Source organism: Antechinus flavipes, chromosome 3 (assembly GCF_016432865.1).
Source record: "Antechinus flavipes isolate AdamAnt ecotype Samford, QLD, Australia chromosome 3, AdamAnt_v2, whole genome shotgun sequence".
NCBI classification, from domain to species: domain Eukaryota; kingdom Metazoa; phylum Chordata; class Mammalia; order Dasyuromorphia; family Dasyuridae; genus Antechinus; species Antechinus flavipes.
Genome location: NC_067400.1, coordinates 382,078,445 through 382,098,019, shown reverse-complemented (window position 1 = coordinate 382,098,019; position 19,575 = coordinate 382,078,445). Strand labels below are relative to the sequence as shown.

Here is a 19,575-nt window from a genome sequence, read left to right as displayed (position 1 = left end):
ACTTCCTCCTCTGATAATCCAGGAAGCCTATATTTTTGGAGGTAGTCATCCATTTCACTTAGGTTATCAAATTTATTGGCATAAAGTTGGGCAAAGTAACCTCTTATTATTTCTTCAATTTCCTCTTCATCGGTGGAAAGTTCTCCCTTTTCATTTTTAAGACTACTAATTTGATTTCCCTCTCTCATTTTTTCTAATCAGATTTATCAAAGGTTTATCAATTTTATTGGTTTTTTCATAAAACCAACTCTTAGTTTTATTTATTCACTCAATAGATTTTTACTTTTTATATTATTAATTTCTCTTTTTAATTTTAGAATTTCAAGTTTAGTAATTGATTGGGGGGTTTTAATTTGGTCTTTTTCTAGCTTTTTAAGTTGCGGGCCCAATTCATTGATCTTCTCTTTCTCTATTTTATTCAAGTAACCCTCTAAGGATATAAAATTTCCCCTTATTACAGCTTTGGCTGCATCCCATAAATTTTGGTATGACATCTCATCGTTGTCATTATCTTGAATGAAATTATTAATTGTGTCTATAATTTGCTGTTTCACCCAATCAATTTTTAAGATGAGATTATTTAGTTTCCAATTACTTGTTGGTCTATTTATACCTAACTTTTTGTTGAATGTAGTTTTTATTGCATTGTGACCTGAAAAGAAAGCATTTACTATTTCTGCCTTCCTGCATTTAATTTTGAGGTCTTTATGTCCTAATATATGGTCAATTTTTGTGTAGGTTCCATGAACTGCTGAGAAGAAAGTATATTCCTTTCTGTCACCAGTCAGTTTTCTCCAGAGATCTATCATACCTAATTTTTCTAATATTCTATGTATCTCTTTAATTTCTTTCTTATTTGTTTTGTGATTTGATTTATCTAAATCTGAGAGTATAAGATTGAGATCTCCCACTATGATAGTTTTGCTGTCTATTTCTTCTCAAAACTCTCTTAACTTCTCCTTTAGGAAGTTAGATGCTATACTACTTGGTGCATATATATTTAATACTGATATTGCTTCATTGTCTATAGTACCCTTTAGCAAGATATAGTTCCTTCCTTATCTCTTTTAATTAGATCAATCTTTGCTTTTGCTTGATCCGAGATAAGGATGGCTACCCCTGCTTTTTTGACTTCACCTAAAGCATAATAGATTCTGCTCCAGCCTTTTACCTTTACTCTGTATGTATCTCCCTGTTTTAAATGTGTTTCCTGTAAACAACATATTGTAGGGTTCTGACATTTGATCCAGTCTGCTATCCGCCTCCTCTTTATGGGAGAGTTCATCCCATTCACATTTATCGTTAAAATTACTAATTCTGTATTTCCTGCCATCCTAATATCCCCAGATTATACTTTTCTTTTTCTTGTCCTCCTTCCCTTCTTCCCTAGTATTAAACTTATTGGTCCCCCTTATGTCACGCAGCTCTCCCTCTTTAGTATCCCTCTCTCCTCCCTTTGAATCCTTTTCCCTTTCTTGTACCCTTCCCTTATTACTCTTTTTCCTTCTCCCTTTTTCTCTCCCACTTTTTAATGAAGTGAGAGAAGAATCTCTAGAAAACAAATATGTCAATTATTTCCTCTTTAAGCCAACTCTGATGAGAATAGGATTCACACAATGTTCCTCCCCTTCTCTAAGTTCCCTCAAATATGATAGGTTTCCTTTGCCTCATTGTCGCATGTAGTTTCCCTGTTTTTATCTTCTCTTTTCCCTTTTTCTGACACTATCTCCTTTCTATTTCTACTTCCCTTTTTTATGTTATATCGGTAAAATCAAATTATACATATGGTTTTTATATATATCCACAACAGAAATACAGTTCTCAAGAGTTCCTTTTACCTTTTTCTACTTCTGTTGAGTCCTGTTGTTAGAGATCAATTTTTTTGTTTAAGTCTGTTTTTTTCCTTAGAAACAAATGGAATTCCTCTATTTCATTAAATGTCCATCTTCTTCCATGGGAAAAAAAATACTCAGCTTAGCTGGATAGTTTATTCTTGGCTGCATTCCAAACTCTTTTGCCTTTCGGAATATATCTGACTCCAGGCCCATCAATCCTTTAATGTTGTCTTGCGTGATCCTTATTGTGACATCTCGGTATTTAAACTGTTTTTTCCTGGTTGCTTGTAAAATTTTTTCTTTAGTCTGAAAATTCTGAAGTTTGGCCACAATATTCCTTGGGGTCTTTATTTTAGGGTCTTTTTTAGAAGGTGTTCAATAAATTCTTTCAATGCCTATTTTCCCTTCCAGTTCTATTATTTCTGGGCAGTTCTCTTTGATGATTTCCTGTAAAATAGTATCTAGGCTCTTTTTTACATCATAATTTTCGGGTAGTCCAATGATCCTCAGGTTATCTCTCCTAGATCTATTTTCCAGGTCTGTTGTTTTTCCAAGTAAATATTTGACATTTTTTTCCAATCTTTCATTTTTTGGTTTTGCTTGACTGATTCTTGATGTCTCAATGAATCAGTCATTTCTATTTGTTCAGTTCTGATTTTTAGTGAGTTATTTTCTTCATTAGCTTTTTTTTACTTCTTTTTGTATATGTCCAATTGAGTTGTTTTGCTCTATGGAATTTTTTTTCCATTTCACTAATTTTTTTTTTTTTTTAGTGAATTTTCTTTTCTCCAATTCACAAATTCTGTTTTCCTGCACTTCTTGGGAGTTTTTTTATCTTTTTTAATTCACATTTTAGGAAGTTGTTGCTCTCTTGCATAGCTTCTCTTTCCCCATTTTTCTTCTAGTTCTCTTTTAAGGTTTTTAATAGTCTCTTCTAGGAGAGCCTTTTGTATTGGAGACCAACAATTGTCTGGAGACTGTCTGCTATTAGTCTGTTCAGGGTTGAAAAGCTGTTCTCTTTCTGTATAGAAACTATCAATCGTTCTTTTGATTTTTTAATTCATTTTGTTAAAGCATGTAAGGTCTGCCTTCAGAGCCAGGAGGTTACCAGCTTCCTCTACAGAGCAGTGAAAGGTGTATGGACGGGTAGCTGTTCTGCCAGCTGGCTACAAAAAGCAGCGAGGTACTGGAGTACTCTGGGAAAGAGTTCCCCACCTGGGAGCCACTCAGGCCTGCAGGACCCAGCTGGGAAAGTCCCCTGCAAAGAACCCCCACTGTGTGAAATAACGACTGCTCTGGGCTAGAAGCTGAGCAGTAAGAGTTTCACTACCCCAAGCCAAAGCCTGCTCTGGGGCTGTGGGTATTAGCAGTTGAGCAGTGACTGGATTTGCAGGGACTGGAAGTGTCTGCCTGCAAAGCACAGTCTGCTGGGGAAGTTCTATTGCCCCAGGCAGAGCTCCCCACTCTGCCGATTAGAGGCTGCCCAGGCTGTGCCCCCTTGCTTTGCAGATTAGTAACTGCAATTGCAAAAGCCCTGAACTGTGGGATGTGGCTGCAGGGCTGCCTTAAAGTCTGCCTGAGTCACTTCCAGGTTTGAGTGGTTATAGCTAAATCTCATTAGGTTCTGGCATTTTTTAGAGTATCCTCTGTTTTAGGCTTTAATTTCTCTACCAATTTACCACTTTATAGTCAAGGCAGAGCAGTTAGCCTATAGCAGAGTCGTCTCTATAACTTCTCTAGCCACAGAGATCACCCTCCGGCCCTGGTCTGCTCTGGACGCTAGCCTCTTGCTCCCTGTGCTAGTCTGTTCCTGGCCCCTCAGGACAACCCTTTCCTCTGATCTTCCAGATTGACTTTGGCTGGTACATTGTGGTGCTTGTAATCTTCATGAATTTAAGCAGTGAAGAGCTATTTTTGAGGATGAATTAAATAGTTGGTTATGAGGGGAATGAGAGGAGCATAGAGAGTCGTGTGTGCCTTCTCTGCCATCTTGGTTCCACCCCCGGAAGGAAGAGAATTTTCAGCTTTTAAAACTTTATTCTTGTTTATTTTATTGTTAGAATTATTTAGTTCTGACAAGCAAACATTGAGGTCTTCCACTAGCATAGCTTTACTGTCTATTTGCTTCTTTAATAGGGTAAAATTCTCCTTTAAAATTAGAATGCTATGCCATTTTTTTTCATTTTTAATATTGATATTGCATCATAGTTTATGCTAAGTTTTGGCAACAAATGGTTTCCCAGATTATCTTTTTTAAATAAATCTATTTTGTCTTTGCTTTGTCTGAGATCATAATTGCTCCCCCTACTTTTTTATCTCAGTTGAAGCAAAATAAATTCTGCTATACCCTATGTTTTATATATACGTTTCTCTTATTCATTTGTGTTTGTTGGAAATACCAAGTTGTTGGGTTTTTTTTTATTTGTATCAAGATACTAATTTTTAAAATTTTCCATTTATTAAAAAAGAATAGAAAACAGAAAGACAGAAAAGAAAAATAAAACAAAATAGAACAGAACATTATCATGTACTCAGCAGAACATCAGGGAAGATTCAAAATATGTAACAATAAATTTCCAGTTCAAGAAAAAATATATAATAGTGGAAGAAATTATAGATGGGAGTTTCCACCTTTTCTTTTCTTCCTTGTAGGTTGTCCTTTTCTTCTCTGCTGCACACTTTTAAAATTTATTCTTTTTTTCCCCCTTATCATCCTTTCTACTTCCTCTAAACAGATTATAGTTAAGCACAGATATATTTATAGATTATATACATATGTATATTACATATACATACACACATACATACATTTACAACTACTCACAGTCACATATATTTATATATGTATGTGTATATATAATATAAATATATGTATATCTATCTATATAATCATATGTATATCTATATGTAAACATGCATATATATAGAACTATATATATAAATGTGCAGAAATATATATACATTTCTATGGAATATTATTGTTCTGTAAGGAATGACCAGCAGGATGAATACAGAGAGGACTGGCGAGACTTACATGAACTGATGCTAAGTGAAATGAGCAGAACCAGGAGATCATTATATACCTCAACAACGATACTGTTTGAGGAGTATTCTGATGGAAGTGGATCTCTTCGATAAAGAGAGCTTTAATTGATCAAAGATGGACAGAAGCAGCTACACCCAGAGAAAGAACACTGGGAAATGAATATAAACTTCTTGCATTTTTGTTTTTCTTCCCGGGTTATTTATACCTTCTGAATTCAATTCTCCCTGTGCAACAAGAAAACTGTTCAGTTCTGCACACATATATTGTATCTAGGATATACTGTAACCCATTCAACATGTAAAGGACTGCTTGCCATCTGGGGGAAGGGGTGGAGGGAGGGAGGGGAAAAATCGGAACAGAAGTGAATGCAAGGGATAATGCTGTAAAAAAATTACCCTGGCATATTCTATCAATAAAAAGTTATTAAAAAAAAGAAATATATATACATTTCATATATACATAAATATATGTATGCCTATAGAAACACATACATAAAGCAACATGCATACATACCTACATATACTCAGAAACACACATTTACCCATATATAACCATGAATCAAAACAATATTATTATGGTTGACATATAGTGTTTATTTCTCTCTTGATTTTATCTTTAAGTTTGACTTTGTTTAAGATCAATGATTACTAGAATTTTTTTTCTAATATATTCTACTCCTAATCCTTGTTGTAATGTTTGTGTATATCTCTTCTTTTCTATCCCTGCTAACTCTTCTACTTTAATTCTGCTCCTTAACTAACCTTGTTATTACTAAACCTCCCCCTACACATGGATTTCTCCCTTGTCTTCTTTCTTCTCTCTTTGCTTCCCCCTCTGCCCATCTCTCTCTCCTTATTTATAGATTTTGGAGGGTGCTATACCCTTCATGATGTATGTGTGTGTATAATATATGTATATGTATGTTAGAATTCTTACAAGATGCTAAGTCACTGGAATTGATAGAGATAATAATTATCTAATTTAGCATGATACTTAACAATTCTCTAGTTCAGAGTTCACACCTTTCACACCTCTAAAGGGCATATATAAGGAGGAGCTCCCACAAGTCCACTCTCTGGGAGGCAGAGTCAGAGTCATTCCAACTTCCACCTTTGTGCTGGCTGGGGACTTCGGGAGATTCAGAGCCAGGATTCAGTTGGGAGTTTCATGAGTTCGGGAGATTCATGAGTCTAAGAGATTCACAAGCCAGAGAAGACAGCTTAAGCTCTCAGAACCAAGACTACAGAAGGCCTCCTGAAAACTAGCGGAGCCCCAAGTGAAGGAGACAAGACTTTAAAGGAGACAATAAAGGATTTTGACTTTAATCCCTGGCTGCATTTGAGGTGATTATTACTTTGAACTGAAACGAAGGCTGCCTCCAGAACCCCCAAGAAATCTGCTCCCAGAGAACATTATAATTTAGAGAAGAATATTACATATATGTATGTGTGTGTATGTGTGTGTGTGTGTGTGTGTGTGTGTGTGTGTGTATGAAAATAGTGTTGCCTATTTAACTAATTTCAATGTAAGTAAGTTTTCAGAACTATGCGCTCTCTTCTTCCCTTTAATGCCTCCATATCTACTCTGCCTCTGTGGCTTATTTGTATAGCATATTTACTATTTTTACCTTTTCTTAAACAGTTTTGCTTTTTAAAGTCAGATCAGAATCAATTCTGCTCCAGTCTTTCTTTTGATCTACCCAGTTACTGATGTCAATCTTAAATATATGGTATACATTTCCACATTAAAAAAAAAAACATAAACAATTTGCCCATCTTAAGTTCCTTGAAATTAATCTTTGATATTGGCTCTATGTTAAATTTTCTATTCAGTTTGTGTTTGGTTGAGACAAAGTCATGAAAATCTGCAAATCCATTAAATAGCTTTTTTTTTTCATTCAACATTATGGATAATTTTGCTGGATATATTTTTGGCCACAGGCCTAGTTCCTTTTATTGCCAGTATACATGTTTCCAGGTCCTGCAGACTTTTATTGTGATTGCTGATAAGTCCTGTACAATTCCAATTGTAGTTCCATGTATTTAAATTGTTTTTTCTTGTTTCTTCCAAAATTTCATCTTCCATATTCAAGAGGAATAAGTATGTGCTATTTTCAATAAAAGTAGGAGACTATTCCTAAAATATGAAGAACATCTTTTTCTTCTCTTTCCTATTATAAGAACACCAGTAAGTTTTGCTGAATTTCAGTGGAAGCAATTCTGGTTCATTGTGTTTTTGATATACAGAAGAATATAATACAATAACATTTTACCAACATGTAATCATTTATGTAACTCTATGAAGCTGAAACTTAATAAGATATAAGTCATGATAACTATAGCACCTAATACATGTCAAGACAACTATAGACCCTAATTATTAGGGTAGCTCTTTTTTCCACATTATTCTGCTTTTGACCTGACAAAAGAAGGTTGAGTAGAAGTTACTAGAAATATGAAGATATAGGGTTATTATTCATTGGATAGGTGAAGAGGGTTTTAAAAAACAGGTTTGGGACAACCCATGCCTGGCTACAACACATGAAAGAGAGATCCATTGATCCAGAGACGTACAGGAATAGTAATGTTTGCTTGGTGGAACACCTCTATCATCTTTATATTTGATTCTGGGTCATCTGTAGGTCAGATGTTAGTCTAAAATCTGTTAAAGGTTTGGACACTATGCCTGAAACCAAAGTTAATATGCCTTCAGTTCTTGTAGGGTGTAGCTTTCAGTGAGATGAATTCAACATTTTTTTCTGAGATATTTTGAATACAGAGATCTGAAAGAACTTTTGTAAGAAGTATTTTCTTCATTTCATCATCACTATTGAAGACATAGGATGAAAAAGAGAAAGATAAAATGGGTGCTGCTTACATGGTAATTTCAAAAAAAATATGTGAATTTGACTATTAACATGACATCTTCTGATCATAAAGATGATTGACTCAACTTAAACAACACATTGCCCCTTAGTGTTTAATTATGCCTTTTAAAATGTTGATTTCTTAAAGGAAATGAATTCTGGATTGTACTGGGTAGTCATTTACTTTTCTGTGTCATTTGAGGTTGATAAGTAAAGGAGAATCTTAAAGGCAAGAGATATACCAGATAATGTTTTGAATATATGTAAAATTATGCCATATATCTATCAGTTCCTTCTCTGGATAGAGATAATATTTTACTTCATACTTCTTTTAAAGTTAATTTGGGTATTTAGAATAGTCAAAATGACTGATTCATTCAAAATAATTCTTAAAAGTATATTACTGTTACTGTATGCATTATTATCATGGGTTTATTCACTTGTTTTTCATTTTTCCCTGAAAGTATTTTCAGCCTTTTCTAAAATCATTAATTAAATTAAAATAATTAATTTAATAATCATTGTTATGGCACAGTGTTACCTCACAATCATCTACCACAACTTGTTCAACTGATCCGTAGTTGATGAGCATCCTCGCAATTGCCACCACCAAGAGATGTTAGAAATATTTCAGAGAATATTTGGATTGAATTGAATTGAATTGAAATAGACCTACTATTGACATTGCTGGATCAAAGAATATAGATAGTTTAATAACTCTTTGGGCATAATTCTTGATTGCTTTCCATAATGGTTGGATTGATTCACAATTCCACCAATAATGAATTAATGTCCTAAATATTCCATATCACTTTAAAAAATTTTGCTTTCTCATTCAATAATTTTAGCTAATCAACAGGTTTAAAATGAAATTTCAAGGTTGTCTTATTTTGCTTTTCTCTAATCAATTATGATTTAGAGCATTTTTCATATGACTATAATTGTTTTTTGTTTTCTTCTTTGGAAAACTTATCCTTTGAGCATTGATCAATTATGGAATGACTTGTATTTGACTTGCATTTTTATAGATTTCCTAAAGTTTCTTATCTGAAAAAGTATCTATAAATTTCTCTACAATTTTCTAGTTTCCATCTAATTTTGGTTGCATTTGTTTTATTGGTACAAAAACTTTTAAAGTAATATTATATAATTGAAATTTAACTTTGCTCTCTCTTTTTCATTCTTAAATTCTTCACCTATCCATAAGTCTGATAAATAAAATGTTTCATATTATTCTAATTTTCTTGTAAAATCTCTATACCTGGGTCATGTATCCACTTTGACATAATGTTGGTAAATGGTATAAAATACCGGTCTATGTTCAATTTCTCCTACATTTTTTTCTTGTTTCTGCAGCAGTTTTTTCCCCAAATAATGAATTCTTATCCCACAATCTTAATTTTGCTAAATTTATTTTCTGTTATAAATTATATGTCTACTCTGTTTCATTGTTCTAATTTTCTATTTTTTAGCCAATACCAGATAGTTTTAATAATTTCTGTTTAATAATTTAAATTCTGGTACTGTTGAACTTCCTTTCTTTACATATTTTTCGTTCATTCCTTTGATTCTCTTTGTATTTTATTCTTTCAAATAAGAACTACCTTATATTTTTAGCTAATCTGAACCTGGAGAAAGTTAGATTAAGGTACAGATGCTTCAACACTCAAGAAAACATTCTAAATTTTAGACAATTTACAATATTCCACTTTATTTGGAATTGATATCTATTCATCTAAATGTGGTGGCCAGAATAATTTTGTGGTGCCATTCCTATTCTACATTTGAGGTTTACTCTCTTTTTAGCTACCATTGAACCTGAAAGTTCAATCAATCCTCAGCACTTTATTTTATCAAGGAGCATTTGTTAAGTTTGCTTTCTAATACTGTCAAAACTCTGAAATGGTGATCTCAGATAATGGGGTATGACACAGGTAAATTTTGGATGGAAGGCTGACATGAGTGGTGATTACATTAGGATATTCTAGAGTGGAAGAATCCTGGTGACACGAATGGGGAAAGCTGGATGGGAGAGACAAAAAGCTAGGAAGAGAAACTGACAAGGGAAAATATTGATTTCCCAACTTAGCAATGTTATCCACATCTGACTTGAGTCTCAAAAAAGAACAAATTGCTGGTGTGAAGAAGCAGAAAATATACTTAAGATTTTGGTGACTTTTAATTGAGCTACTTGCGCCAGAATACTGTCCAATCCTTTCTGATTTTCCTCAAGGCATCCTTGACATCTTTGTTCCTCAGACTATAGATCCAGGGGTTTAACATAGGGATGATTGTGGTGTAGATAACTGAGGATACTTTCTGCTGAGTTATGTTGTTGGTTGAGGCAAGCTGGCAGTACATAAAAATGATGGAGCCATATAGCACAGCCACAGATACCAGGTGGGATGCACAGGTACTGAAGGCTTTGGACCTGCCTTTGGAAGAATGGATCCTAAGGATGCTAGAGAGGATGAAAGCATAAGAAATCAAGATGGGTAGAGTGGTTATCAATGAGTTAACCACAACCAGAAGCATCACCAACAGCTCATTGATATAGGTGCTAGAGCAGGAAAGCTTCAAAAGGGGAGGAACATCACAAAAATAATGACTAATTACATTGTTTCCACAGAAGGACAATCTGGTTAGAGCACTTGTATGAGTCATGGCTCCAAAGACCCCCATAGTATACACTCCTATCACTAGCAGGAAACAAGTATTCTTGGATATGGTGCTTATATAGATCAGGGGTTTACAGATAGCAACATAACGATCATAGGCCATGGCTGTCAGCATGTAACAGTCAGAAATACCAAGAGTACAGAAGAAAAAGAACTGAGTCAAGCACCCTGAATAGGAGATGATGTTCTTCTCTGAGACAAAGCCAACCAACATTTTGGGGGTAATGACAGAGGAGTAGCAAAGATCAATGAAGGATAAGTTACTAAGAAAATAATACATGGGTGTTTGAAGATGAGAACTAGTTCTGATAAGTAGTAGTAAGCCCACATTCCCCATAATGGAAATAATGTATATTTGCAGGAAGAGTAAGAAGAGAGGGAGCTGGAGTTCTGGCTCATCTGTTAATCCCATAAGGATAAACTCTGTCACTATGGAATGATTCCCAGTATCCATTATCCTTTGAAAATTGAGGAAGATTGAATCTGAGGAAATGGGAAAAAATGTAATTAGCCAGAGATAACTAATTGCCAATGTCTGCTGAAACAATTTGAAATGAATTTTCTAATTTCTTCTTGAACTCAACAGCAGCAGCTACTGTAAAAAGTCACATGCATTCATTAACTATTAATATAAACTTAGTTCATACTATCTAAGTCTAAGATTTGAAAATAATTTTAAAGACCAATAATCTAATCAATACCAAAGCAAAAACTTCTCTCTACAACAAAAATGATTTACTGAAATAAAGAACTGCATCTAGTTAAGAAATCTCACAAAAAGATGATTGTAGAACAAAATAATTCTTATAACATCAAATAAATTTATTTTTTCCTGAGGACAAAATGATGGAAATTGTATCATGAACAAAAAGAAAAACTTGAAAATCTCTTAAATGGAAAATTTTAGTAGCAATGATGACAATTGAGATAGAATTAGAGGTAAGATCAAAGAGAGAAAATTCAATGATTTTTAAATTTCCTGAAAACCATGAGAAAGAAAATAATTTAATCTCTACATTTCAAAAAATATAAGACTAAGTGATAGCTTGCTCATATTCAATGGAGAATATTCCAGAGTTCAACTCTTCAAGATATGAGTATCAAGCTTCAAGACCATAAAAAAAAAAAAATGAATATGAGTAACAAGGAGACATAGAAGAAGAAATAAATTTATGCAAAGTTAAGAAGAAATAAGGAAATCATATATGCAAAGATTATAACAGTGTTTAAAAAAACAAACATATAATAATTGAAACTGATTAATGTGAAATTATAATGCCCAAGTTTATCCCAAAGAAGAAATCTAAGAAAATGGCGACTCATTTTCTTTGGATATTTTAGAATTGAGGGTAAGTAACTAAGCTGGATTTTTAAAAAATATTTTGATTATTTATTTGAGCTCTCCCTCTCTTTTTATTATTTTTATTACAAATAATGGTTCTTTGAAAGAGGAAGAAGGAAGAATTATCTTAGGAACTGTGGGGGGATATAAAAATTATCAACAAAATTTATCATAAAAATAAAGGCATTGTATTCCAAAAATGCCAGTTCTATTGTACAATATTTTTCCAGAAATATATGAATTTGTGGAAAATTTGTAAATTAAATATTTTTAAAATTCCATTCCATGTTGCTGTTCCCATAGGGGTATGAAGTCATTTCTGTGAAGGATAGTCAGGGACTTCCTTCATCAAAGCAAATAAGTAATTAATCTGTAAATTTGTTTATAACATTTCCTGCAGCCATTGTGAAATCAGTCACAAAATTGTTATGAATTACAGATAGATTTGAGCCCAGGTTTTCCTGACTCCAAGCGTGGCCATTTATATCACTGTCACATATCATATATCATATATCAAATATATATCAATATACATATCTAAATATATATGTATATAGAGAGAGAAATTCTCTTTGCTCTCACAAGAATATAAGTTGAAATGATAATAGTTCTTGATTATTTCAAAAGCTTAATGCTGGTCCTTCCTCCTGATCTTTCTCTCCCCCTCTTATGAATTCTCCAAATAATATCCAAAATAAACTTTGTAAGTATAGATCTGGTCAGGTTATTACTTTTCTCAAAAGTCACTAGTGGCTTTACAATTTACAATAAGCAAATTTCAGATACCATTTCCTGTCAATAAAATATGGAGGCAATTACCTTTTCAAATCGATTTCCCATTCCCTGTTATGCATTCTAAAATTCATTTTTTATCTTGCACTTTCCTTTGTCAAAAATTATTCAATAGCAGCTCTTTCTAGAGCACAGGAAATATTGTTGAAACAGAATCTTAATCAATCAACAAGTCATTCCTAGTATTTGCCAGGCACTGTGTATGCTAGGAGCTAAAGATATGTGATAAAATATTAAAACAATCCCTATTTCAAAGGAACCAATGCTATACCTCATAAGTCTAGTGGGGATGAAAGTCATTTTAAAAAATCTTGATGTCTTAGGAAAAGCTCCAATAATATCTAACACTAGGATGACTTTTTTTTCTCTTAAGAATCATCAGACCTGAGAAATCTAAGGATTTTCTGAAAGAATTGCCATATAGACTATAGAGGAACTCTGAGATTATAATGCTACCAAAAAAGCAAAATAGGTAGTAATACATAGATCTGGTTTTTTGACTTCAATGACTGTCTTGTGACAATTTTGATGTTACCTCTGTTCTCTGTCAATGATGGGTCTGGTCCAACGTCTATCTTGTAAGAAAACTATATTGAATTGTGGGAACTGTGAAAAGACTTCGTTGCATTGTTTAAATCTAGTGTTGCATGTCTAGGCAGCTAGACCACCCCTATGCATTTCAGAGATAGCTTAACTAAGAACCTTGATTATGCTGACCAAAAACCCATTCAAATCGAAAGATTGATGTAAGGAATTTAGTCATAATTATACATCTCAAGCAACTCATATGTATACTGATCATTCAATTATTGTTTCCTATTCCTTTGATCACTTAAAGATACTTGGGGAAAGTGGGACTCCTCTTTTTATGATTTCAGGGAATTATGACTATTCACTCTCTCCCAAATTGGAAAGCTCTCCTCTTTCCTTCAATTAGAAATCAGATTACCAAATTGTGTATATTGCTTAATTGTTCTCCTTTAATTAATTGGTGCTATTTGACTCATTCAATAATGCCTGAAAATCTGTCTCACCCTGAATTCCAGGTCCAATACCAAAGCTGAGGAGTCTTTATCCAGGTTGTAGAGTAATTGGCATGTTTTAATTAATGAATTAATATATTTGGAAACTTGCTATTTTTTTGCTCCTTCATTTCAACTTTTATTTGCAGCAAGGCAGTGATGGGCAGGGAGAAAGAATAATGTCTGTGATCCTGCCAGAAAGGACTCACTTAGAGTCCTGAAGAGAGAGCAAGGAAGTTTGCAAATTCTCTGCAAAGTATGAATCCATCTCTGTTTCTGCCTTGTGGTTGTTTTAAGCCTTTACAGTAACTCTTATGCCTTGATATCAACAAAATAAATGCCAATTTGCCATGGAGAGCTGGAATTTTGTCATTAAAAATTGGATATTTATACAATTTTTCTTTGTAATTTATCCTTTATTACTCTAACTACAATATTCCAATAAATTTCATCCATACGTGAAAAGAAGGAGGAAAGAAATAAGAAAGTGGATCCATTCTTTCTCTTCATTATCTAAGCTTGTGTAGGAGAAGCTTTACAAAGGGAGTTGCTTCTAGTCTCATCTCACTAAGTGAAAATAAACCATCAGTGTGTGTCTCAGGCACCCTTATATTGTGAACTGAAGAGTTCGCAATTACTTTTTTGTTCAAACATATAAAATTTGGTTACTTGCCTTATTCCTATCAGGATCAGAAGAGTCAGTGGACTGATTTCCCTCAATCTCTTCTATTGTAAGATTAATTCACACAGATTACTTTCCCAGCAATTGTCAACTGATTGGATTTTGATGACAGTGTTTCAGGGGTGGAATTGTTGGAAATTTCTGACAAAGGATAAAATAAATAAAACAAAATAAAAATAATATTTTCAATAAACTATGAGACAGAAGCATGAGAAATAACCATTTTTTTCCCTCTGAGCTTCTTAGTGTAGAAGAAAAAGGATATTTATTTGTCCAATGAATACCGCAAGGAAAATTTCTCCAAGAAAATATATGAGAACAGTTGATCTTTCAGCATTTTTTTCATCACAGAGTTCGGTGTCTGTGGGAAAAAAGCAATTGCAAGAAGTCTGTTTGTCTCTAATTAAATATGTTCCCACGAGTATTTCTAGCATCTAGAGAATTGAACTTCTTTGTTATTAGAGGGAGCACCCAGTCATGGTTAAGTTTGGTGGTGAAAGTAAAGAGTGGAATCAGAAAAAATATCTATCTAGACATTTGTTTGAGGTCTTCACTCAGGTTATTGCTCCTCTGATTTCCATACCTAAGGAACTGAGTTTGTCTTTCTACAGAGTATAATAGTTCTTATTCCTTAAACACTCTGTATTCCTTGTTCCACAATTAAGCTTAACATTTTAGAATTCAGAAGTCCTCAAACTACAGCCTACAGGCCAGATGCAGCAGCTGAGGATGATTATCCCCCTCACCCAGGGCTATGAAGTTTCTCTTTATTTCTTTATTTAAACAAAGTTTTTGTTTTTACTATAGTCCAGCCCTCCAACAGTTGGAGGGACAGTGAATTGGCCTCCTATTTTAAAAGTTTGAGGACCTCTGGACTTTTCCTCTCTATTCTATTATTAGGATAAAAATATCTTCAACTTTTTAGATAAACTTGTTCAATTAAAATATACTTCAGCAAATATTTATCAAGCATCAATCATATATCAAGGCAATAAGGCTCTAAAGATGGAGGCAATAAACATTTTCTAGCATTCATTAATTGTCAGCCAATGTGTTATACACTTAATCCTTACAACAATCCTGTACAATAAGTGATATTATTATTTCCATTATACAGTTGAAGATATTGAAGTAGGTAAAAAGAAGTTAAGAACTCAGGTCACACAGCTAGTATCTGATTCCAAAACTGGAGTCATATCTTCATGATTTATGACTCAGAATTCTATCCACTTCTCTAATAGTTGCATAAGGACAAAAGCAAAATAAACTTTGTCTTCAAGGAATTTACTTTCTATTGAGGAAAAAGCATATTCTTTGATCCAGCCATATTGCTACTTGGACCGTATTCAAAAGACATTTTTTAAAGAGAAAAAAGGATACAGTTTTGAAAAATACTTGTAGCAGCTCTTTTTACATGGGCAAAGAATTGACAATTGAGGGGATGTTTAACATTTAGGGAATGATTAATCAAGGTGTGAAGTATGATGTGATTGAATGGCATTGTTCTATAAGAAATGATGAGCAAGATGCTCTCAAAAACTGTGGAAAGACTTAGAGGAATGGATGCAAAGTTAAGTGAGCACAAACAGGACAATATTGTCCAAAGTAACAACAATATTCCTTGATGATCATTTGTGAATAACTTAGATATTTTTAATGAATTATATTATATTTTATTTTTATTAAAGCTTTTTGTTGTCAAAACATATGCATAGATAGTTTTTCAACATTGACCCTTGTAAAACCCTGTATACCAAATTTTCCCCTCCTTGCCCCCCTTCCACTCCCTCCCCTAAATGGCAAGTAAACCAATATATGTTAAACAGGTTAAAACATATGTTAAATCCAAAATATGTATACATATTTATATAATTATCTTGCTCCACAAGAAAAATCAGATCAAAAAGGAAAAAAATGAGAAAAGATAAAATGCAAGCAAACAACAACAAAAAGTGAAAATTCTATATTGTAAACACACTCAGTTCCCACAATTCTTTCTCTGGGTATAGATGGTTCTCTTCATCACAAGACAGTTAGAACTGGTCTGAAATACCTCATTGTGGAAGAGAGCCACATTCATCAGAATTGATCATCATATAATCTTCTTTTTGCCATGTACAATAGTCTCCTGATTTTGCTCATTTCATTTAGCATCAGTTCATGTAAGTCTCTCCAGGTCTTTCTGAAATCATTCTGCTTATTTTTTCTTTTCTTTTTTTTATTATAACTTTTTATTGACAGAACCCATGCCTGAGTAATTTTTTTTTTACAACATTATCCTTTGTACTCACTTCTGTTCCGACTTTTATTCTCCCTCCCTTCACCCCCTCCCCCAGATGGCAAGCAATCCTATACATGTTAAATATGTCACAGTATATCCTAGATACAATATATGTGTGCAGAACCAAACAGTTCTCTTGTTGCACAAGAAGAATTGGATTCAGAAGGTAAAAATAACCTGGGAAGAAGAACCAAAATGCAAACAGTTTACATTCATTTCCCAGTGTTCTTTCTTTGGATGTAGCTGCTTCTGTCCCTCGTTGATCAATTGAAATTGAGTTAGATTTTCTCTTTATCAAAGAAATCCACTTCCATCAGAATATATTCTCATACAGTATCGTTGTTGAAGCATATAATGATCTCCTGGTTCTGCTCATTTCACTTAGCATCAGTTCATATAAGTCACTCCAAGCCTCTCTGTATTCATCCTGCTGGTCATTTCTTACAGAACAATAATATTCCATAACATTCATATACCACAGTTTACCCAACCATTCTCCAATTGATGGGCATCCATTCATTTTCCAGTTTCCAGCCACTACAAACAAGGCTGCCACAAACATTTTGGCATACACAGGTCCCTTTCCCTTCTTAAGTATCTCTTTGGGATGTACTGCTTATTTTTTCTTACAAAACAATAATGTTCCATAACATTCAAATACCACAATTTATTCAGCCATTCTCCAACAGATGGGCATCCATTCAGTTTTCAGTTTCCTGACACTACAAAAAGGACTGCCACAAACATTTTGGCACATGTGGGTCCCTTTCCTTCCTTTAAAATCTTTTTGAAATATAAGCTCAGTAGAAACATTGTTGGATCAAAGGATATACACAGTTTGATAATTCTTTGGGCATAATTCTAAATTGCTCTCTAGAATGGTTGGATCTATTCACATTTTCACCAACAATGTATTAGTGTTCCAGTTTTCCCACATCCCTTCCAACATTTGTCATTAACTTTTCCTGTCATCTTAGATAATCTAAGAGGTATGTAGTGGTATCTCAGAATTGTCTTAATTTGCATTTCTCAGATCAATAGTAATTTAGAGCACCTTTTCATATGACTAGAAATGGTTTCAATTTCTTCATCTGAAAATTGCCTGTTCATATCCTTTGACCAAATATTTATCAACTGAAGAAAAGTTTGAATTCTTATAAATTTGAGTCAATTCTCTATATATTTTAGAAATGAGGCCTTCATCAGAACCTGTAAGTATAAAAATGTTTTCCCAATTTATTGCTTCCCTTCTAATCTTGTCTACATTAGTTTTGTTTGTACAAAAACTTTTTAACTTAATATAATTGAAATGATCTATTTGGTGTTCATTAATGAGTTCCAGTTCTTCTTGGGTCACAAATTCCTTCCTTCTCAAGAGATCTGAGAGGTAAACTATACTATGTTCTTTTGATTTGCTTATAATATCACTCTTTATGTCTAAGTCATGAACTGATTTTGACTTTATCTTGGTATATGGTGTTAGGTATGGGCTAATGTCTATTTTCTTCCCTACTAGTTTCCAATATTCCCAGCAGTTTTTGTCAAATAGTAAATTCTTATGCCTAAAGCTAGGGTCTTTGGCTGTATCAAACACTAGATTGCTATAGTTATTTGTTATAGGCCAGAACTCTGTACTTAAAACAAGGATTATTACAAGGTGTTAAGTCACTGGAATTGATAAGGCAATGGTTATCTAGTTTAGCATGGTGATTAACAGTTCTCTAGTTCAGTACATGTACTTAGTACTTGATATAGCTCTACAAGATTGACACCTATTTAACAAGATCCACACTTAGGATGATGTCATTAATATAGAGCATATAAAGGGGGGGACAAACTCAGCCAGAGTCAGAGCCAGAGAAGACAAGAGGACTGGAGACAGGAATTCAAGCTTTCAGAGCCAAGGAGAGACATTCACTTCATCTCACACTACCGTGGTGGCTGGCCTGCTGTACTTCCCCTACTGAGACCAAGGCCAGTCTGAAAAGCTCTTTAGACAGTTGCCTAGCCTCAAGCAAGGAGACAATAAAGAATTTGGACTTTATCCCTGGCTATTCTTGTGGTGATTACTCTGCTGAAACAAAGGCTGCTCCAAAGACCTACAGAAAACCAACAAGAACACTACTATTATTGACTATTTTGTCCTGTGAACCTAACCTATTTCACTGATCACCTAATCTGTTTCTTAGCCAGTACCAAATGGTTTTGAAGACCTCTGCTTTTTAATATAGTTTTAGTTCTGGCACAGCTAGGCTACCTTCATTAGCTTTTTTTTTTTTTTTTTTAATTAATTCCCTTGAAAGTCTCTTGGTCTTTTGTTCTTGCAGATGACCTTTGTTATTATTTTTTCTAGATCTGTAAAATAATTTCTTGAGAGCTTGATTGTTATGGCACTGAATTAGTAGAACAATTTAGGCATTATTGTCATTTTTATTATATTTACTCTGCCTACCTATGAGCACTTGATATTTTTCCAACTGATTTGATCTGACTTTATTTGTGTGGAAAGTGTTTTGTAGTTGTGTTCATGAGTTCCTGGCTTTCCAATGGCAGATAGATGCCCAAATAGTTTATATTATTGACAGTTATTTTGAATGGAATTTCTTTTTGTATCTTTTGCTGCTGTGAATACTCCTTTCTGTCTCCATTGAATTTTCAACAAAGATCTATCATCCCTAATGTTTCCAGGATTCTATTCACCTCCTTAACTTCTTTCTTATTTGTTTTCTGGTTCAATTTATCTAGTTCTGAGAGAGTAAGATTGAGATTACCCTACTACTATAGTTCTTGTAGTTCTCTTAATTCTCCTCTAGGCATTTGGAAACTATATCATTTGTTGCATATACGTTTAGTATTGATATTGCTTCATTATCTATAGTACCCTTTATCAAGATATAGTTTTCTTCCTTTTCTCTTTTAATTAGATATATTTTTACTTTTGCTTGATCTGAGATCAGGATCACTATTCCTGCTTTCTTTACTTCACCTAAGCATAATAAATTCTGTTCCAGCCTTTTACTTTTACTGATTC

General features: G+C 33.6%; 1 protein-coding gene across 1 annotated transcript; it reads right to left on the bottom strand.

Annotated features, from left to right (window-relative positions):
* Positions 1-9,934: 9,934 nt before the first annotated feature.
* Positions 9,935-10,930, bottom strand: LOC127557993 (putative olfactory receptor 8G3). Its single transcript, XM_051991244.1, has one exon. It carries the CDS (start codon positions 10,877-10,879, stop codon positions 9,935-9,937), a length of 945 nt encoding a protein of 314 aa, XP_051847204.1. The 5' UTR covers positions 10,880-10,930.
* Between the last annotated feature and the right edge of the window lie 8,645 nt (positions 10,931-19,575).